The 23,108-nt window shown below is 47.9% G+C and overlaps 1 protein-coding gene across 4 annotated transcripts in view; it reads right to left on the bottom strand.

Moving 5' to 3' along the window:
• Positions 1 to 23,108, bottom strand: part of SLC29A2 (solute carrier family 29 member 2) — a 312,574-nt gene that overhangs the window by 75,750 nt on the left and 213,716 nt on the right. For all 4 annotated transcript variants that reach the window (XM_063945097.1, XM_063945098.1, XM_063945096.1 and 1 more), the window contains exon 6: positions 18,551 to 18,685. In XM_063945097.1, coding sequence (XP_063801167.1) covers positions 18,551 to 18,685 — 135 coding nt within the window. The remainder of the gene's footprint in view (positions 1 to 18,550; positions 18,686 to 23,108) is intronic.

The raw sequence follows: 23,108 nt of genomic DNA, 5'->3' as shown, positions 1-23,108 counted from the left end.
CTGCCATCACCTTGGTGAACATCCTCGGTGCTGTGGAGAGGCCAAATGGCAGTGCCTGGAACTGATGACAGTCCAGCAGTGCAAATCTTAGATAAGCCTGATGAGGCGGCCAGATTGGAATTTGAAGGTACGCATCCTTGATATCCAGGGATACACCAAGAATTCCCCCTCCTCCAGACCCGAGATCACCGCTCTCAGAGACTCCATTTTGAACCTAAATTCCCTCAAATAAGGGTTTAGCGACTTCAGGTTCAAAATTGGTCTGACCGAACCATCCGGTTTCGGTACCACAAATGGGTTTGAATAATAACCCTTGATTTCCAAATTAGGTGGAACCGGAACAATGACATTTGCCCTTTCCAATTTTTTAATGGCTTCCTGTAGGATAGCCCTTTCTGTCAGCAAAGCTGGTAAGCCCGATTTGAAGAATCTGTGAGGTGGGAGCTCTTGAAATTCCAGCCTGTACCCCCTGGGACACTATATCCTGTACCCAGGGATCTAGGCCGGATGATACCCAGACGTGACTGAAAAGTCTGAGTTTCGCTCCCACCTGCCCGCTCTCCAGGCTGGGAGGTACACCGTCATGTGGAGGATTTTGAGGAAACAGAGCCAGGCTTCTGTTCCTGGGAACCTGCAGGTGCAAGCTTTCTGGATTTTCCCTGACCACCTCTGAAGAAAGTAGTAGGGGTTTTGGATTTCAGAGTCCTCTGCGTGCGGAGACAGCCATTGAAGACGTCCTTGGATTCAGATGACCAAGGTCCTTCATGGCCTCCACCATGAACCAGCCGAATACTGTATGTGACGTAAAAACATTTCAATGTCACTTCTATCCATATAATCTAATTCCTCTAATAATCTGCCTGACCACTTTACTATGGCTTTAGAAATCCATGCACAGGCAATAGTGGGCCTTAACGCCATGCCTAAAGCAGTGTATATGGATTTGAGGGTAGTCTCAATCTTGCGGTCTGCCGGTTCTTTCAACGTGGTAGACCCAGGGACTGGTAAAACCACCTTTTAGACAGTCTAGATACAGAAGCGTCTACTATAGGTGGGTTTTCCCACTTTTTCCTATCCACCTCAGGAAAGGGAAAAGCCACAAGAACCTTCTTTGGGATCTGGAATTTCTTCTCTGGGCTTTCCCAGGATTTTTCGAATAATGCGTTTAACTCCTTAGACACCGGAAAAGTCAGGGAGGCTTTCTTATGGTCTGTAAAGTAAGCCTCCTCGACCTGCTCAGGTGTTTTGTCAGGGATGCCTCACCCCCCGCATATCGGTATTCGTGTCAACCTGCATAATCTGGGCAAGAGCACGCTTCTTTGGGCATACACTGTACCAGGGGAGTTTGAGGAGGCTGTGGGAACAGAACCAGACAAAACCTCAACAGATTTTCTCAAAACCTGCGTTTCAGTCTCATTAGAAGCTATCCTAGATTAAATCTGGGATATCATTCCCTTAAGTGAAGCCACCCACAACGGTTCGGATTCAGAAAGCTGAGACATAACATTACATTCCTGAGTACATGGAATGGATTCCTCTGGGGAAGATACATACTCTGCAGCACAAGACACAGAGTCCCTGGACATGGCAATGTAAGAAATGTGTATACACACACACACACACGAAAATGTCAGGCACAGTTTCCCCCAAGTACCTTCAGAGAGACACAGAGATAATGGAGCCAGCACCCACACAGCGCCCCCGTAGGCCGTTATATCATAAAAGCCTGGAGCTGACTGTGCAACCTTAATAAGCTACACAGTGCCAAATAGTGACCAACACTCCCCCCCTTCTATAACCCCTGGTACCGCACAGGATAGCTGGAGTTATGTGGAGTGCCAGCGCTCCCTGGCAGTTCCTCTGTTTGTGAATCTGCAGGGAGAAAATGGCGCTGGTGAGCTGCTGGATCTGCTCTGAGAAGCTCCGCCCCCTGTAATGGCGCTTATTCCCGCACTTTGAAAGATTATACTGGCCTGAGGAATTTATCGCTGGCAGCAGACAGAGTCCCTGATAGCCCAAGTGACCAGTGTGTAGGGTTTTGCGCTGGCCCAGGGCGCCCCTCACAGCGCTGCACAGTCTGCCTATGAGCCCTCCGGAGCGCAGCGTCAGCGCTCCCACCCAGAAGCCGCCATACACGCCGGTACCCAGCTGGTCGTGTTGCCGGCAATCTACTCACCACCGACGTCTTCTGGCTCTGTTAGGGGGTGGCGGCATGCTGCGGGAGTGAGTGGTCGCCTCGGTGGCTTGCGATCATCACCCTCAGGAGCTCAGTGCCCTATCAGCGTAGATAGTGGCCATTAACCTCAGAGGGTTGGATACTACTCCCCCCCCCCCCCCCCGCAAATCCTAGCTATGACTGGCTCCACCGGGCACATTTTCTAAACGGAGTCTGGTAGAAGGAGCATAGAGGGAGGAGCCAGCCCACACTATTAAACTCGTAAAATGCCCATGGCTCCCAAGGTACTCGTCTATACCTGATGGTACTAATGTGGACCCCAGCATCCTCTAGACGTAAGATAAACACATGTTGTATGTGGTATGGCATACAATTGTGCCATAAGATATATCTGATGGGCTGGATTAGAGGGCTACGGGGGCTGGGAGCGTCCTGGAGAATGCCAGTCAAACTTGTGTGATACATTGCATGCGATATATCACATGCACAAAAACACACACCTTTTCCATCCAATTCTATTTGATTCCGATTTATCATGAGTGCAGCACCAACGACATAGGGGCTCCGTTCCGATGCTCACGGATTAGATATAAAACACATCCAATTTGCCACTTTTCATCAGATATATCGGCCCGAAAGGTCAGAATCTGATGTAATCAGGCATGTTTGTTCTAGTGTATGGGGCCCTTAACAGTACATGTGTCTCTATCAGATCACCTGATCCACAAGATACAGTACACAAGCCTCTCCTGTGAGGAGTAATAATGGAGCTGTATTTATTGTCTAGATGCACAGGAGAAAAAAAATAAGAATTTACTCACCGGTAATTCTATTTCTCGTAGTCCGTAGTGGATGCTGGGGACTCCGTAAGGACCATGGAGAATAGACTGGCTCCGCAGGAGACTGGGCACTCTAAAGAAAGATTAGGTACTATCTGGTGTGCACTGGCTCCTCCCTCTATGTCCCTCCTCCAGACCTCAGTTAAGGAAACTGTGCCCGGAAGAGCTGACATTACAAGGAAAGGATTTTGGAATCCAGGGTAAGACTCATACCAGCCACACCAATCACACCGCACAACTAGTGATAACGTTTTACCCAGTTAACAGTATGAACAACAACCGAGCATCACTCAACGGATGGCTCATAACAATAACCCTTTATTAAGCAATAACTATATACATGTATTGCAGAAAGTCCGCACTTGGGACGGGCGCCCAGCATCCACTACGGACTACGAGAAATAGAATTACCGGTGAGTAATAAATTCTTATTTTCTCTAACGTCCTAGTGGATGCTGGGGACTCCGTAAGGACCATGGGGATTATACCAAAGCTCCCAAACGGGCGGGAGAGTGCGGATGACTCTGCACCACCGAATGGGCAAACACAAGGTCCTACTCAGCCAGGGTATCAAACTTATAGAATTTTGCAAATGTGTTTGATCCCGACCAAGTAGCAGCTCGGCAAAGCTGTAAAGCCGAGACCCCTCGGGCAGCCGCCCAAGAAGAGCCCACCTTCCTTGTGGAATGGGCTTTCACTGATTTTGGATGCGGCAATCCAGCCGCAGAATGAGCCTGCTGAATCGTGTTACAGATCCAGCGAGCAATAGTTTGCTTTGAAGCAGGAGCAACCAGCTTGTTGGATGCATACAGGATAAACAGCGAGTCCGTCTTCCTGACTCCCGCTGTTCTGGTGACATAAATCTTCAAACCCCGGACTACGTCCAGCAACTTGGAGTCCTCCAAGTCACGAGTAGCCGCAGGCACCACAATAGGTTGGTTTAAATGAAAAGATGACACCACCTTTGGCAGAAATTGTGAACGAGTCCACAATTCTGCTCTGTCCATATGGAAGATCAGATAGGGGCTTTTACATGACAAAGCCGCCAATTCTGACACACGCCTAGCCGATGCCAAGGCCAACAGCATGACCACTTTCCACGTGAGATACTTTAGTTCCACGGTCTTAAGTGGCTCAAACCAGTGGGATTTCAGGAAATCCAACACCACATTAAGAACCCATGGTGCCACTGGTGGCACAAAAGGGGGCTGAATATGCAGCACTCCCTTAACAAACGTCTGAACCTCAGGCAGTGAAGCCAGTTCTTTTTGAAAGAAAATGGATAGGGCCGAAATCTGGACCTTTATGGACCCTAATTTTAGGCCCAAAGTCACCCCTGACTGTAGGAAGTGCAGGAATCGACCCAGCTGGAATTCCTCTGTAGGGGCCTTCCTGGACTCACACTAAGCAAGATATTTTCGCCATATACGGTGATAATGTTTAGCTGTCACGTCCTTCCTAGCCTTTATCAGCGTAGGAATAACTTCATCCGGAATGCCCTTTTCTGCTAGGATCCGGCATTCAACCGCCATGCCGTGAAACGCAGCCGCGGTAAGTCTTGGAACAGACAGGGCCCTTGTTGCAACAGGTCCTGTCTGAGAGGCAGAGGCCAGGGGTCCTCTGTGATCATCTCTAGTAGTTCTGGGTACCAACTCCTTCTTGGCCAATCCGGAACAATGAGTATTGTTCTCACTCCTCTTTTTCTTACTATTCTCAGCACCTTGGGTATGAGAGGAAGAGGAGGAAACACTAAGACCGACTGGAACACCCACGGTGTTGCTAGTGCGTCCATTTACATGGGCGACCACCGTGATGTTGTCTGACTGAATCAGCACTGGTTAGTCTCGAAGCAGAGGCTTCGCTTGACTCAGGGCGTTGTATATGGCCCTTAGTTCCAGCAGATTTATGTGCAGACAAGTCTCCTGACTCGACCATAATCCTTGAAAGTTTCTTCCCTGAATGACTGCCCCCCATCCGCGGAGGCTTGCATCCGTGGTCACCAGGACCCAGTCCTGTATGCCGAACCTGCGGCCCTCGAGGAGGTGGGCACTTTGCAGCCACCACAGAAGAGACACCCTGGCCCTGGGGGACAGGGTGATCAGACGATGCATCTGAAGAAGCGACCCGGGCCACTTGTCCAGCAGATCCCACTGAAAGATCCTCGCATGGAATCTGCCGAATGGAATGGCTTCGAATGACGCCACCATCTTTCCCAGGACTCGTGTGAAGTGATGCACCGATACCTGTTTTGGTTTTAGGAGGTCTCTGACCAGAGTCACGAGGTCCTGTGCCTTCTCCTCCGGGAGAAACACCTTCATCTGGACTGTGTCCAGAAACATGCCCAGGAAGGGCAGACGCGTCGTAGGAATCAGCTGCGACTTTGGGATGTTCATATTCCAACCGTGTCGACGCAACACTTCCTGAGAGTGTGCCACGCTGATCAGCAACTGCTCCCTGGACGTCGCCTTTATGAGGAGATCGTCCAAGTATGGGATAATTGTAACCCCTTGCTTCCGAAGGAGCACCATCATCTCTGCCATCACCTTGGTAAAAATTCTCGGTGCCGTGGACAGGCCAAACAGCAACGTCTGGAATTGGTAATGACAGTCCTGTACCACAAACCTGAGGTACTCCTGATGAGGCGGATAAATGGGGACATGCAAGTAAGCATCCTTGATGACCAGAGATACCATAAAATCCCCCTCTTCTAGGCTTGCAATGACCGCTCTGAGCGATTCCATTTTGAATTTCTTCAGATAGATGTTCAGGGATTTTAAATTCAGAATGGGTCTGACCGAACCGTCCGGTTTCGGTACCACAAACTCAGTGGAATAGTATCCCCTTCCCCTTTGAAGGGGGGGGGACATCTACCACCACCTGCTGGAGAAAAAGTTTGTGAATTGCCGCCAGCACTACCTCCCTTTCCATGGGGGAAGCTGGCAAGGCCGATTTTAGGTAACGGTGAGGGGGGGGTCACTTCGAATTCCAGCTTGTATCCCTGAGATACAATTTGAATAGCCCAAGGATCTACCAGTGAGCGAACCCACTGGTTGCTGAAATTTCGTAGACGCGCCCCCACCGCTCCTGGCTCCGCCTGTGGAGCCCCAGCGTCATGCGGTGGATTTAGTGGAAGCCGGGGAGGACTTTTGTTCCTGGGAAGTGGCTGCGTGGTGCAGCTTTTTTCCTCTACCTGCTTTTTTGAGTCGGCATCCCCTGTCCATTGCCGAGTCCATAAGACCCTTCTGGCAGAGATGGACATTGCATTTACTCTAGAACCCAGCAGGCAAATATCCCTCTGGGCATCCCACATATATAGGACCGTGTCCTTGATATGTGCCAGGGTCAGCAAAACAGAGTCTCTGTCCAGGGTATCTATCTCCTCAGACAGAGTATCCGTCCATGCCGCTACCGCACTACACATCCACGCCGAAGCAATGGCAGGCCTCAGCAGTGTACCAGAATGTGAGTAAACAGACTTCAGGATAGCTTCCTATCTGCAGGATCCTTAAGGGCAGCCGTATCCTGAGACGGCAGGGCCACCCTTTTAGACAAGCGCGTCAACGCCTTGTCTACCCTGGGCGAGGATTCCCAGCGTAACCTGTCCGTTGGCGGGAAAGGATACGCCATCAGCAATCTTTTGGAAATCACTTGCTTCCTATCCGGGGAATCCCACGCTTTTTCACATAATTCATTCAATTCATGTGACGGGGGAAAAGTCACTTCTTGCTTTTTCTCCCCATACATATAAATCCTTTTGTCAGGGACAGGATTTTCCTCAGAAATGTGTAATACATCCTTCATTGCCACAATCATGTAGTGGATAGCCTTAGTCATTTTAGGCTGCAATTTTGCCTCATCGTCGTCGACACTGGAATCAGAGTCCGTGTCGACATCTGTGTCAACTAACTGGGATATTGGGCGCTTTTGAGACCCCGACTGTCCCAAGGCTACAGCTGTATCCAATCTGTTATGTAAGGAGCTTACATTATCATTTAACACCTTCCACATATCCATCCAATCCGGTGTCGGCACTGTCGGGGGCGACACCACATCTGTTTGCACTTGCTCTGCCTCCACGTATCCTTCCTCATCAAACATGTCGACACAGGCGTACCGACACACCGCACACACACAGGGAATGCTCAGACTGAGGACAGGACCACACAAAGGCTTTTTGGGGAGACAGAGAGAGAGAGTATGCCAGCACACACCCCAGCGCTATATAACCCAGGAATTACACAGTACTGTAGTGTTTACCCGGTAGCTGCCGTTTTTATATTATATATGTATGCGCCTAAATTTATGTGCCCCCCCTCTCCTTTTTATCTAATGCACCTGTATACTGCAGTGGAGAGTCTGGGGAGAGTCCTTCCAGCGGAGCTGTGAAGAGAAAATGGCACTGGTGTGCTGAGGAAGAAGGCCCCGCCCCCTCAGCGGCGGGCTTCTGTCCCGCGTCTCATGTGTAAAAATGGCGGTGGCTCGCACCTATATACAGTGCCTGACTGTATATATGTGTATTTTGCCATCAGGTATCTTAATTGCTGCCCAGGGCGCCCCCCCCTGCGCCCTGCACCCTACAGTGACCGGAGTATGCGGGTGTGCTGTGGGAGCAATGGCGCACAGCTGCAGTGCTGTGCGCTACCTTTAGTGAAGACAGGAGTCTTCTGCCGCCGATTTCAAAGTCTTCTTTGCTTCTGTACTTCTGGCTCTGCGAGGGGGACGGCGGCGCGGCTCCGGGAACGGACGATCAAGGTTAGGGTCCTGTGTTCGATCCCTCTGGAGCTAATGGTGTCCAGTAGCCTAAGAAGCGCAACCTAGCCACAGTTAGTAGGTTTGCTTCTCTCCCCTCAGTCCCACGTAGCAGAGAGTCTGTTGCCAGCAGAAGCTCTCTGAAAATAAAAAACCTAACAAAATACTTTCTTTACTAGTAAGCTCAGGAGAGCCCACTAGGAGCACCCAGCTCTGGCCGGGCACAGATTCTAACGAGGTCTGGAGGAGGGACATAGAGGGGGGAGCCAGTGCACACCAGATAGTACCTACTCTTTCTTTAGAGTGCCCAGTCTCCTGCGGAGCCCGTCTATTCCCCATGGTCCTTACGGAGTCCCCAGCATCCACTAGGACGTTAGAGAAATCAAGGCAGATTGTTGTGTGCATCATAGATGAGGCTGTCTAGTAGCTATTTCATATGACCAATTTATAGCATTTTGTTATAATAAATACTAGTGATTAGTAAAAAACACTACCTCAAAGTGGAGCATGAGCTTTAAAGAAAAAGACAGGTTTGAGTCATTTTCTGCCACTAAACTAAGGATTGTGTATATATGCAAGCATTACCTAATGTATCAGAACCAAGGTAGCTACAAATGCTCTCAAAAGGATATTTTGTTGGATATAAAAATAATGGAACTAATGCAGATTTGCACAATGTGTTTAAAACCACTTAACTGGCATGGTCAGATTTCATGCAACTGCGCCGTCCCACCCTGTCCCCCCGTTTTTGAGGACATCTGTTCTGCAGATGTGCATAATATAATGTTTACATTTAAAAAAAACAAAACACTTTTTCAACTTTAATAAAAAAAAAAAAAAAAAAAAAAAAACAATGTTGTTAACGCTTTTGAAGGGAAAAATCGCCAGTTAAGTGGTTAAAAAAAACGAAAGAAACAACTGTATACTGTATATAAAGCTGCAACAGTTGCGAGATAATTGCAGGTGCACCACTAGCACATGGGTTTGAGCACACATCAAACTATGCCCAAGTTTATAGTCTGTCATTTGAAATACACCTTCAGTATTGGGCAATTTCAGATACATGCAAAACAACTGAAAAAGAACAAACTTTTGCATAAATAAACACACAAAAGTATAATATATGCCCCAGCATATAAGGCAGCAACACAGGGTATCCGAATGATAGACAGTAAATAGACACCATATGTTAGACCAGCGGTGGCCAACTTGTGACTCTCGAGCCGCATGCGGCGCTTTCTCCCTCCGCATGTGGCTCGGCAATCTGCCTGCTGCCGCCTCCCGGCACACTGCTAAGAGCGCCGGCCCGTGAGCCAATCAGAGCTAGTGGACCGGCAGCAGTGACCGCTGATTGGCTGCCAGACCGCAAGCTCTTATTGGCTCAGAGGCATAATTTGTATATGGCACTGTACATCGTCACTAAAAACGGGGTTGTGACACAAGGTCATACTCCTACAAACGTCATACCGAAAGGTGTGCGCACAAAAATGGGGTGTGGCTTTATGACAACTAGGCCACCCCCCCGTTATTGCACGCACGCCTTCGGCACGTGCATGATAACAGCTCTTTTACTTCATTACAGATCTTTTCTGGCTCTTTGCCTCTGACTGGTTGGCCAGACATTAGGTCGATAGGGTCAAAAAGTCGATATGAAAAAAGTAGACTGTACAAAAGGTTGACAGGGTCAAAAAGTAGACATAAAAATGATCAACATAAAAAAGGTAGACACAGGCTTTTTTAAATTTTACATGTTTTTTGAATGTTTCATAACTTCGCTATCCATTTCGGCATACAGTTAATTATAAACCTTATGGTAGAGCGCAGCGAGCCACCGAGCTCGAAGCATGGTGAGCCCCCCGAGGGTATGCCTTTCTACGATTGGGGGTCGCAGATGACAAAACTATCCACACAAACCCCAAAAATGCAAAAAAATAAATACAAATAAAATAATGTCTACCTTTCTATGTTGACCACTTGACACTGTCGATCTTTTGTACTATCTACTTTTTTCATGTCTAGCTTTTCACTGTCTAACATGTTGTGTATATCTATTGACTGTCTAACTAGACACTGTATATCCATTACACCACACCAGTAACAATGGCGATTCATAGTGATTGCTCTTTTATAAGCTACATATGTGTCCACATACATCTTTGCTATATCCTGGCTATGTATGGCACGGTATTGCATACCACAGACTCAGATTTAGCCATGCCTTGTGATTTTCTTAATTTGCTTCTTTAAAATGTTACTTTATACATATTCTATTATGGCATACAAAAAATAGAAATTTAATACCTACCAGTAATTCCTTTTCTCGTAGTCCGTAGGGGATACTGGGAGGACATTAGTACCATGGGTTATAGATAGAGTCCATTGGACTCTGGCACTTTAAGAAATCATTAGTGTGTGCTGGCTCCTCCCCTTTATGCCCCTCCACCAGACTCAGTCTAAAAAACTGTGCCCGAGGAGACGGACATACGATGAGAGAAGGAAATACAGTATACTATTGAAGCGGTAAGGCAACGAACCAGCACACATCAATAAAAAGGATAGTAACACTAACCAGAACAGAGGATAGCAATGCTAACTATAACAAAGGATAGAAACGCTAACCAAATAGGGACAGCAACAGCAGACCAAACCATGAAAACCACAGGAACACGAAGCACTTAGGCAGGCGCCAAGTATCCCCTACGGACTACGAGAAAAGGAATTACCGGTAGGTATTAAATTCCTATTTTCGCTAACGTTCTAGGGGGATACTTGGATGACATTAGTACCATGGGGAAGTCCTAAAGCTCATAGAACGGGTGGGAGAGTGCCGAGACCCCTGCAAAACCGCCTGACCAAACTGAAGGTCATCTCTGGCCAAAGTGTCGAGTCTACAGAATTTTACGAACGTGTTTGAACCAGACCAAGGAGATGCATGGCACAACTGTAAGGCCGACACGCCCCGGACAGCCGTCCAGGAAAAGCCCACCGACCTTGTGGATTGGGCCTGATTAGAACTCCGCAGCGTCAATGCTGCCGAAGAATAGGCTTGCTGAATGGTCAACCTGAGCCAACGAGCAATGGATTGCTTAGAAGCAGGACATCCAATCTTGGTAGTCAGACTTCCTGTGACGAGCTGTCCTCTTGACGTAAATCCTCAAAGCTCTCACAACGTCCAAGGACTTTGGAGCAACCGATGTGTCAGATAGTATCGGAACCACTGATTAATGTGAAAGGCAGATATCACTTTGGGCAAAACTGCGGGAGAATCCTGAGCTCCGCCCTAACCTCGTGAAACATCAAACACCTGACTCTAACAGGATATTGCGCCCAATACTGACATACGTCTTGTAGAGGCTTAAGCCAGTAACATGAGAGTCTTCCAAGTAAGATATTTCAATTCCACCCTTTGCAAGGGTTCAAACCAGTCCAACTGGAGAAAGGTCAATACCACATTGAGATCCCACTGAGCCGTGCGAGGGACAAAGGGTGGTTGAATGCGAAGGACACCCTTCAGGAATGTCTGTACTTCCGAAAGTACCACCAGCCGTTTCTGAAAGTAGATGGGAGAGATCCAAAGTCTGAACTTTGATGGAGCGTAACCGTAGGCCCATATCCACGCCTACTTGCAGGAAGAGCAAAAAACGGCCAAATTTAAACTAACGATGAGAATATTTTATACTCTCACACCAAGAAACATATTTCTTCCAGATACGGTGGTAATGTTTTGACGTGACCTCCTTACGGGCCTGGACCATAGTTGAAATAACCTTGGAGGGAAGACCTTTTCTGGCTAGAATCTCCCTCTCAGCTTCCAAGCCATCAAACGTAGCCACAGTAAGTCTGGATAGATGAACGGCCCTTGTTGAAGGTGGTCCTTGAGAAGTGGTAGAGACCAGGGTTCCCCCAGAGACATGGTCAGGAGGTCTGTATACCAGACCCGTCGAGGCCATTCCAGGGCAATCAGAATTGCTTGAACACGTTCACTTTTGAGTTGTTTTAGAACTCTGGGAATGAGAAGGCTTGAAGGAAACAGGTACACGAACTGGTAGGTCCACGGTGCAGTCAGATCGTCCACTGCTGCAGCCTGCAGATCCCTTGTTCTGGAACCCAGTAAAGACTAAGCTTCTTTTTGAGACGAGAAGCCATCAGGTCTATCAGCGGACAGTCCCATCGGTGAACCAGTTGTTAAAACAACGGAGGGTGAAGGCCCCATTCCCCCGGATGGAGGTCATGCCAGCTGAGGAAGTCCGCCTCCCAGTTGTCTACACCTGGAATGAATATGGCTGAGATGGCCCTTGCATTGGCTTCTGCCCAGAGGAGTATCTGTGACACCTCTCGCATTGCGGCCCTGCTTTTTGTTCCTCCCTGACGGTTTATGTACGTCACTGCCGTGGTGTTGTCCGACTGTACCTGAATGGCCTGATTTTGGAGAAGATAGGAGGCCAGTAGAAAAGCATTGTAAATTGCCCTGAGTTCCAGGACGTTGATTGGCAGCAAAGTTTACAGACTATCGCTTTCCCTGAAACTGAGCCCCCTGGGTAACAGCCCCCCAACCCCGGAGGCTTGCATCCATTGTCAGCAGGACCCAAGATTGGGTACTGAAGCTCCAACCCTCCACAAAGTGAGAGACCTGGAGCCACCATGACAGGGAAATCCATGCCTTTGGTGACAGTTATACACTGGCGAATCCGCAGGTGAGACCCTGACCACTTGTCCAGGAGATCCAGCTGGAACGGGTGGGCATGGAACCTGCCGTACTGGATTACCTCATAGAAAACCACCATCTTGCCCAGTAGGCGGATGCAAAGATGAATCGAGATCTTGCAAGGTCTGGGCACCGAGCGGACCATAGCCTGGATTGTCAAGGCCTTGTCCATGGGGAGGAATACCTTCTGAGACACCGTGTCCAGTATCATTCCCAGGACCTGAATTCTCTGTGACAGTTTCAGGTGAGATTTTTGGAAATTTAGGATCCACCCATGTTCTGTAAGAAGGAGAGTAGCTAAGTCGATGCTGTGTAGTAGACATTCCCTGGACACCGCCTTTATCAGGAGATCGTCCAAGCAGGGGAATATGTTGACTCGCATCTTTCGCAATTGCAGCATCATCTCCGCCACGACCTTTGTGAACACCCTTGGAGCTGTGGAGAGACCAAAGGGTAAGGCCTGAAACTGAAAGTGGTGGTCCAGTAAAGCGAACTGGAGGTAAACCTGATGAGGAGGCCATATCGGGATATGCATCCTTGATACCAGGAGCTCCCCACCCCTCGAGGCCAGAGATCACTGCCCTTAGGGATTTCATCTTGAACTTGAACACGCATAGATAGGGGTTCTGAGATTTGAGGTTCAAGATTGGCCGTACCCAACCGTCCGGCTTTGGTACTACAAATAGACTTGAATAAAATCCCCCTGTTGTGCAACTGGAGGTGGTACTGGAACAATAACACCCGTTAGTAGTAGTTTTTGAATGGCGTAAGCTTGACTTGTAGAATCCGAGAGGAGGTAGTGCTTGAAATTCCAAATGGTGCCCTTGGGATATGAGGTCCCTCACCCAAGGGTCCCGGTAGAATTTCGCCCACACATGGGTGAAGAGTTGAAGGCGAGAACCCACTTGAAATTCGCCTTTCTGCTGGGGCCAACTGTCACGCGGAGGGCTAGTGGATGAGGATCCGGAGGCCTGGTTCAGAGATCCAGCAGCCACTGGTTAACGGGACTTACCTCGATTTCCTTTGGCAGCATTTGAGGCACCTCTGGCTCTGCCTCTAAATCTGACAACACGAAAGGACAGCAGAAAGGGCCCAGGATAGGGATGTCTAACAGGAGGCGCAGCAGACAACAGATACAGTAGGTAGAAAACAAAGATATAGAACCTGTGCAAAGTGCGCACTGAAAGCAGCTTGATACAGTAGAGGACACACAGAGGCAACTCTCCCGAATACCTCTACCAAAAAGGTCAAACAATTGCAAATAAATATGGTGACAATACATACAACCAAGCGCGTCAATGGGAAAATTACATTCCGGACCCACTGTCACGTGTGGTCCTATCTCAAAGGATTTCCAATGTAGTGTTAGCCGGCAATGGAAAGATAAATAAAGTGCATATAGTGAAGCACAATTTAAACTTGTAGTAGAGCAAGAATAAAGTGCATAGGGTACAGCACAATAAAACAGTTTTAATGGTAAAACAAACAAATATAGCAGCATCAATGATATAGCAGCCAAAGATATCCACACGGGGGGTCCAATAAAATGCAATTACCAGCAGCTGGTGGGAATAAAAGCATGTATGGTTTGTAAGTCCACGGCAACCGCAGCAAACCCCTCACCGCTTCCCCTGGTCCTCCGTACTGGATCTCCCGGTTCAGTCACAATTAGGATTAAGCCTTTTGGTTTCACATTAAAAAACAATTCTTCCTCAGGCTCTGTCTCCTTATCCGGTATGTTGAGAACTTCCCCAATAGAATAAATCAGAGCCTCAACACTCTAAGACAGAGTATTGTAAACCTTCCACATCCACCTCCCCCTTCATCCAAATCTGGCCTGTGAGTATCAGTCAGATTGGAGCACCTGTGGGAGTGTGCGTTTATGAGAGACCAACAGGGGAGGCTGAGGAGCCTGTCTGTGGTCATCATCCTTGATCAAAAAATCATCTACAGATTTTTCTTAAGGGTCTGCCTTTCCTGTCTGGCAGCAGCCAACACTATTTATATTAGTAATCATTCCTTTGCATGATTCTAACCACTCAGGTTCCTGAACACTACTACCTTGTGAGGGTAGAGAACACTGGGTACATAGGAGAGTGAATGTATGAACATCAGGCAGTTTCGCAATTTTTCTCTAAAACCATACCGACAAGGCAGAAATATGAACCTTGATGGAAGCCAGACGAAGTCCAGGCCCCGTTGTAGAAAGGCCAAAAGTTTGGCCATACTAAACTTGTAAGTGTAATGATTGTTAGATGCGCACCAAGCAAAGTAAGAAATCCACACCCTATGATAAATCTGAGCCGACATGGTTTGAATGACCGCCTCATAAAATCCTTTGGCCCACAGAACGGAAGCTTCAAGAGCCACGCCGTCAAAGCCAGCCGGGCCAAATCCTGGTATACACAAGGGCCCTGAACGAGGTGGTCTGGGTGTTGCGGAAGCAGAAGAGGACGCTCTAAGGAGAGACCCTGTATGTCTGAGAACCAATGCCATCTGGGCCACGCCAGAGCTATCAGAAGTAGGATTCCTCCTTCTTGCTTGAACTTCCTTATCACCCTGGACAGGAGTGACACCGGAGGGAACACGTATGGCAGCCGAAAGTTCCATGGAATTGCCAGTTCGTCCACGAACGCTGCTTGAGGATCCCTTGTCCTTGCTTCTCAGACCGGAACCTTGTGATTGTGTCGAGACGCCATCAGGTCTACGTCTGGTAGGCCCCACTTGTCCACTAGGAGTTGAGATACTTCTAAATGGAGGCTCCACTCTCCGGCGTGTACGTCCTGACGACTGAAGAAGTCCGCTTCCCAGCTGAGGGCCCTACTCCGCCATCAGGGTGTCAGTTGAGGACTGTGGGGACAGGCTGTGTTTGTGGATGTTGGACTCAGTCCACCCGAAGGAGCAGACGCTCCTGTGTGCTGGAAACGAGGACGACGAAGATAATTCCTTCTCATAAATTTATTAATACAACAGAACCGAGAAGCTGAGGCAAAAGTTCAGAATTAGGGAACTGCAGGAAAGAAGTCCCTGATGTGAAGATATGGATGAAGAACTGTGAAAACTGGATGCTGGATGATATGTAGATGTGGATGAAGGACTGAGAGAGCTGGACGCTACGAGAATCCTGCGAAACCCGAAGGCACTGGTGGGAGAGCTGTCGACCGTGACTGCACCTTGGAGAGCTGGCGGGCGTTGTACAGCGAGAGTCAGCTGTAAATTCGGTGATCCTGATGAAACCAATTACAAGAGACGCACAGAACAACTGCGGGAGCACAGAGATAGGTACAGAGTAACCACAACAAAGCAATGGCACAGAATGCAATAATCCTAGCCTTTTTATAGGCAACAGGAAAACAGGATGGCTGGCGCTCACCCTTCACGCTAATTGGTGCTATCCTTGGTCTCCAACATGGCCGCTCCCATCACTGCAGACATGCCAGGGAGCTGCTGGCCACTAGGTCCTCATGATGCCGCACTCAAGCTGCCTGACCAAGCCGCATCCCTGTGCAGCCACGGAGCCGCCGCAGACAGCCCACCGGCAACGGCCGAACAACGAGACCCGCGGTGGTAAACACACGCTGCCTGACAAGGACCCCCGTAATGAATACTGTCGATATGGCAGACAGATGGCGTTCCGCCCACTGAAGAATCCTCGACACTTCCATCATTGCCATGCGGCTTTGAGTACCGCCTTGATAATTTATGTACACCACCGTGGTGACGTCGTCTGACTGTGCTTGAACAGACCTGTTCTGTATGAGATGCTGGGCCAGGTTCAGAGCATTGAACACCGCCCGCAATTCCAGAATGTTTATCGGGTGGAGAGACTCTTTCCTGGTCCACCGACCCTGAAGAGAGTGTTGCTCCAACACCACGCCCCAGCCCCGCAGACTGGCATCCGTCGTCAGAAGGACCCTGTTGGAGATCCAGAAGGGACGGCCCATGCACAAATCGATGGTCCTGTAGCCACCAGCTCAGTGACCGACGAACCTCCGGAGACCAGGAGATTATGTGAGTCCTGGTCCGGTGAGGCAAGCCGTCCCACTTGGCAAGAATCAGCTTCTGCAGAGGGCGGGAATGAAATTGAACGTACTCTACCATGTCGAAAGCCGACACCATGATGCCTTGTACTTGCGTCGCCGAGTGTATCGACACTCGCGGGCGAGAGAGGAAGCGTTGAATTCTGTCCTGAAGGTTCAGGACCTTCTCACGAGACAAGAACAACCGTTGGTTGTGAGTGTCCAACAATGCCCCCAGGTGCACCATGCTCTGAGCAGGGACCAGGGAAGATTTCTTCCAGTTGATGAGCCACCCGTGGGCTTGCAGAAACTGGACCGCAACATCCAGATGACGGAGGAGAATTTCTGGGACATTCGCCAGAATCAGCAAGTCATCCAGATACGGTAGGATCCTGACACCCTGATGGCGGAGTAGGGCCGTCATTACCGCCATGACCTTTGTGAATACTCACGGAGCCGTGGTCAATCCAAAAGGTAAGGCCCGAAATTGATAATGGAGGTTGCCAATAGCAAACCGCAGGTATTGCTAATGCGACATGGCAATAGGAGGTAGGTAGGTTGGTTTGGTCCCCCCCCCCCCAGCAAGTCCCACGACGCAGGCAGACTGGTTGGCAACCAGTGCTGCCTGAAAACCATAAACTAAATATAAGTTTTGAAGAAAACTCTCTGGAGCTCCAGAGGAATGCACCCGACTCCTTGGGCACATTTTTTCTAAACAGAGTCTGGTGGAGGGGCATAGAGGGGAGGAGCCAGCTCACACTAGTGAATTCTTAAAGTGCTAAGCTCCAATTGACCCGATCTATACCCCATGGTACTAATGTCATCCCAGTATCCCCTAGGACGTTAGAGAAATTTTAAAATCCATCCACTCACTACTCGTGAAAAACAGCTTGGCCGTGTTTTGCATGTCGTGCCAAAGTGAGCAAAATAGCAAAGATGTAAGTGGACACATCTGTACTTAAGGGCAACTTATGCATAACTCGCTCTCACAAATCAGACTCATTACACATCTAACATCCTGAAAACCTGCCCTATTTTACTATAAATAGAGTTGAAAACTGTGCCCTTTCCTTTGCACAGAAAAACAAAACAAAAAACATACATGCATACCATGGGAAAGCTTGAATGCTAATAACCGTGAGGATGATGCCCAGTGTAACCAGTAGTATTAAGTATAATATAAAGGTAATATGGTGAACAAGTCTAATTATCACTGTCCGCGCTTTTAATTCCATCATTGAATAAAATCTTTAATAAAGTTAATATTTGTCTCGGTTTATATTTTATGACCCCCAGATATACCTTTTAAAGGAGCTTCCAGGGATCCAAGCAGCAGGTTGTTTCTGGCTGTTCCTTTATACAATGTCATTTTGTTTGGGGAAAGGCAGCTTGAGGTAATAACATAGCTGTAGGTGCAAAGATCTTGGCAGGAAACTATAATTCACATACTGTAGTCCATAGAGTCCAAGATGAAAACGCACGATTGTCACAGTATGCATTTGGTATTCCAGCAGTCATGTGACAGTCGCCAGAATCCCGACACCCCTCAGGACACAGACATCCCGAAGGGGGGGAGAGGAGGTGTTAGCCACAGCAGACAACACCGGCGGGATAGGGATTCTGTCAGGATGCCGCAGTCATGTGACCACCGGCATTGCCTATCTCCGCCGTTTCATACCGAACTTGATTTTGATTACCACATGTGGAAGAGCAGAAGCTGCACGGGCAGAAGGTAGGAGTTGGGTAAAGTGTATGCCTAAAGTGAGGTTGCTTCTGGGACAATGCAGAGTACTGATTTTTGCAAAGACGCAAAAAACCCAGAAATGACTACATGTCTATCCTGGGGCACAATGCAGAGTATACATACTGCTACTAATGTAAAAAACATTATTTTATTTTGTGGTTTCAGTCCTATCCACATGTACTTTTAATGGGACCTGTTCTGCAGAGAAACAACAACTGTGTCCAAAGGCAGAAAAAAAACAAAGATTTGCCACATGTGTATCTCTGGCACAAATCAACACGATCAATTAGGGACAAGGAGTGTATAAAAATAACTTACTGGACATGGAGAGCAGCATAGCAAGAGCAGCAAAAGTACCGGCCATCCCTTGACCACTGAGGAACAGACTGCTGTAATGCTGGGGGAAAAGGGTCAGCAGGCCAAACAAGCTGCCCTGTAGGATAGCACAAAAAGCTGCAATGGGAGACAGGCAGAGAGGAGACACAAAATAAATACAAGTTATAAATAAAACATGTCCAGGGTGATGTAATATATAGCGCAACACATAGGCCTGAGGCGTCACCAGGAAGTTAGGTGGCTGTACATAAAGAGGATTTTGGTACTTACAGATAAATCCATTTCTCTGAAACCACTCGGGGACACTGGAGATCTATACAGCTGGGGTGTGAATATTGCAGACCAGAGGTGGCACAATGAAATAAAAAATTGATTCACAGCTGGCTCCTCCCTCTTCACGCCCCCCTATCCCCCCCCAGTTTGAAAAGTTTGACGGCGAGAAGGGGAACATGAAAGACTCACGCCTCACAGGAAGGAACCAAACATACCACCACGTCAAACAGCAACCAAGAAATGTCAAAACAGGAAAACAATACTAACTTGTTTGACCCAATATAACAAAAACACGAAGGCTGACAGCACCGAGGCGGGCGTCCAATGTCCCAGAGTGTATTCAGAGAAATGGATTTATCGCTAAGTACCAAAATCCTCTTTTCTCTATCATCCACTATGGGACAATGAAGATCTACACAGCTGGGGACGTCCCAAAGATACTCCCATAGGCGGGAGTGCTGTGCGAAGCCTGGAGAACCAAACAACCAAAATTTGAATCACTAGAAGCAAAAGTATCAAATTTGTAAAAGCGAGTGAATGTGTGTGCTGAGGACCATGTTGCCACGCTACAAAGTTGGGCAGTAGAAGCTCCTCTAGCCGCAGCCCAAGAAGCCCCCAGAGATCTGATGGTATGAACACTCACCCGAAACGGAACGCTTAACATTTGAGATATATGCTTGCTTGATGGTCATTTTTATATATCTAGCTAAGGTTTGTTTTTAAGCTGGCCAACCTCTCCTGGGGCCATCATACAGAACAAACAAAGCGTCTGTTCTCTTAAGAGAACTAGTAGCCTGTACGTACTCTCTTAAAGCTCTGACCACATCCAGGGAAAGGTCCCCTTCTGACGCCCCCTGGTACGATGGAACCACAATTGGTTGGATTAAGTGAAAACCATAGCTCTGCCTTCGTAAGGAGTTATGCCCTGTCTTCATGAAAGACAAGAAAAGGACTCTTACATGACAGGGCCCCCAATTCCAAGACCCTTCTTGCTGACGCTAAAGCCAACAGTAAGACAGTTTTCCACCACACACATTTCAGATCTGCACACTATAAAGGTTCGAAAAGGTCAGATTTAAAAAACTCCAACATCAAATTGAGATCCCACGGAGCCGTGGGAGGACGAAAAGGTGGTTGAATTCTCAAAAATCCCTGTGAAAAGGTCTGAACCTCCTGCAGAGATGTCAGTTTTAGTTGAAGAATTGAAAGTGCCGAGACCTGGACCTTCAAGGATCCTAAACATACTACGCCATCCAACCCTGTTCAGAGAAATCTCAACACTCTAGTAAGGCGAAATTCTCTAGGGTTCCAACCCTTACGCTGACACCAGTCCATGAATCTCTTCCAGATTCTATGGCAGTGTGCCACAGTGACCGGTGTCCGTACTGCTAACATGGTAGGGATCGCTAATCTTGGGATACCATTCTCACTTAAAACCCTGGTTTCAAGAACCACGCCATCAAACGCAGTCAGTTCCGATCCGGATGCAGAAAAGGGCCTTGTGATAGCAGATCCACCCTCTGCAGCAGCCTCCAAGGCTTGTCCGCCAGAAGTTTCTTCAGATCCGCATACAAACTTCTGCGAGGGAAATCTGGCGCTATCAAGATTACCCACGCTCTTTCCCATTTCACCTTTTTTAACACTCTTGGTAGTAAGGGAAACGGTTGGAATACATATACCAGATCATAATTCCAGTGCACTGTCAGCGCGTCCACTGCTTCCGCTGCTGGATCTTGCGTTCTGGCCACATATCTCTGCAACTGTTGGTTGTTTCGAGAGGCCATGAGCTCTACCTGCGATAACCCCCATCTTCTTACTACGGAGTTGAAGATCTGGGTGTGTAGACGCCATTCTCCTGGGTGCATATCTTGAGGTAATCTGCCTCCCAATTGTCCACACCTGGAATGAAGGTTGCTGACAGGATTATATTGTGTCTTTCCATCCAGGACAGAATCTTTGTAGCTTCTCTTAAGGCCATGCAACTTTGTTCCTCCCTGATGGTTTATGTATGCCGCTGCTGTTACAATGTCTGATTGCACCCTCACATGCAGAGCTCTTACTAGACTCTCCGCTTGGAGGACTGCATTGTAGATGGCTCTTAGTTCCAGTATATTTATTGGCAAGCTGCTCTAGTACTGTAACCATCTCCCCTGAAATTGATGGTTGCCTAGTACTGCACCTCATACTCTGAAACTGGAATCAGTCATCAAAATTATCAAATCCCAGATTCCAAACCTTTTTCCCCCTTGATAGGTTCCAGTGAACCGACCACCAAATCAAAAAAGTTTTGGCTTGAGGTGACAAGCAAATTCTTTTGTGAAGAGGTAGATGCATGCCTGTCCGCTAAGCAATCAGATTTAATTGAAAATGTCTGGAATGTAGTCTGCCATACTGGATCACTTCAAACGATGCAACCATCTTTCCCAGAAGCCGTACAGAGATGTAACGATACCGTCTGAATTTGTAAGACTAGTCGAGCCATCTCCTTGAGGTCTCAAATCTTGTCCTCCGGAAAGAACACACAATTGTATCGTGTCCAAGATGAAACCCAGGAATTTAATTCTCTGCTTCGGTTGTAAATTGGATTTATTGAAATTCACAATCCAACTGTGTTGAATTAGAAATTGATGAGTGATCCAAGCATCTCTGATCAACAGGTCCTGGTACGGAGCCTTAATCAGGAGGTCGTCCAGATACGATATTATCAATACTCCTAACGATCTCAATTTCGCTACAATGACCTGTGTGAAGATTCTCTGGGCCGATGACATGCAGAACGGCAGAGCTCTGAATTGGTAAAGATTATTGTCCACAGCAAAACTTAAATACGCTTGGTGTGGGGATCAAATTGGGACATAGAAGTACGCATCCTTTATGTCCCTCTACACCATGAACTCACGTTGCTCCAGACTCGCAATAACGGACTATCAATTCTATTTTTTAATCTGTAACCCGTCACGAATTTATTAATTACCTTTAAATTGAGGGTTGGTCTTACGGTCCAGTCTGGTTTTGGTACTACAAAAAGACTTGAATAAATCCCTGATCCTCTCTGAGGACCCGGTACTGGTGCAATTACCTCTGTCAAAAGCAATTTTTGAATAGCAGTGTCTAATGCTCTCACTCTTTGAGGGCATTGAGGAAGGCCTGTAGTAAAGAATTGACCTGACGTAGTGTCTAAAAATAGGAATTTAATACCTACCGGTAATTCCTTTTCTCGTAGTCCATAGGGGATACTGGGATGGATTAGTACCATGGGGTTTAAATCAGTTCCATTGGAGCCTGGCACTTTAAGAAATGTTCAGTATATGTGCTGGCTCCTCCGCTCTATGCCCCTCCACAAAACTCAGTCTAGGAAAACTGTGCCCAAGGAGACTGACATACTTTGAGAGAAGGAAAACATATAACAGCGGTGAGGTAACGAACCAAAACACAACAGGAAAAGATAGCCGACCAAACCGAAAGGATAGCAACGCTAACTCAAACAGTAATAGGGACAGCAACAGCAGACCCAACCTAAAACTCAAATCCAGGTAAGCAGGAAACAAAGCACTGAGGCGGGCGCCCAGTATCCCCCTACGGACTACGAGAAAAGGAATTACCGGTAGGTATAAAATTCCTATTTTCTCTAACGTCCTAGGGGATACTGGGATGGATTAGTACCATGGGGAAGTCCCAAAGCTCCCAGAACGGGTGGGAGACTGCCAAGACCCCTGCAAAACCACCTGACCAAACTGAAGGTCTTCATTGGCCAAGGTATCGGACTTCACGACCAAGTAGCCACTCGGCACAACTGTAAGGCCGAGACGCCACAGACAGCTGCCCAGGAAGATCCCACCGACATAGCGGAGTGGGCCTGAATAGAACTCAGCAGTGGCAATGCCGCAGAAGAGTAGGTCAATCTGAGCCATCGAGCAATGGACTGCTTAGAAGCAGGACATCCAATCTTGGTAGCGTCAAAAAGGACAAAGAGAGTCAGACTTTATGTGACGAGCTGTCCTCTTGACGTAAATCCTCAAAGCCAGAACCACGTCCAAGGACTTTGGAGCAACTGATGTGTCAGACAGAACCGGAACCACTATCGGGTTGAATAACGTGAAAAGCAGATACCACTTTCGGCAAAAACTGTGGGCAAGTCCTGAGCTCCGTCCAATCCTCGTGAAAAATCAAACAAGGTCTCTTGCAGGATAAAGCCCCCAATTCTGACATCCGCCTCGCAGAGGCCAAAGCCAGTAACAATACAGTCTTCCAAGTAAGAAACTTAAAT

Source organism: Pseudophryne corroboree, chromosome 11 (assembly GCF_028390025.1).
Source record: "Pseudophryne corroboree isolate aPseCor3 chromosome 11, aPseCor3.hap2, whole genome shotgun sequence".
NCBI classification, from domain to species: domain Eukaryota; kingdom Metazoa; phylum Chordata; class Amphibia; order Anura; family Myobatrachidae; genus Pseudophryne; species Pseudophryne corroboree.
This window is presented reverse-complemented; position numbering and strand designations above follow the sequence as displayed.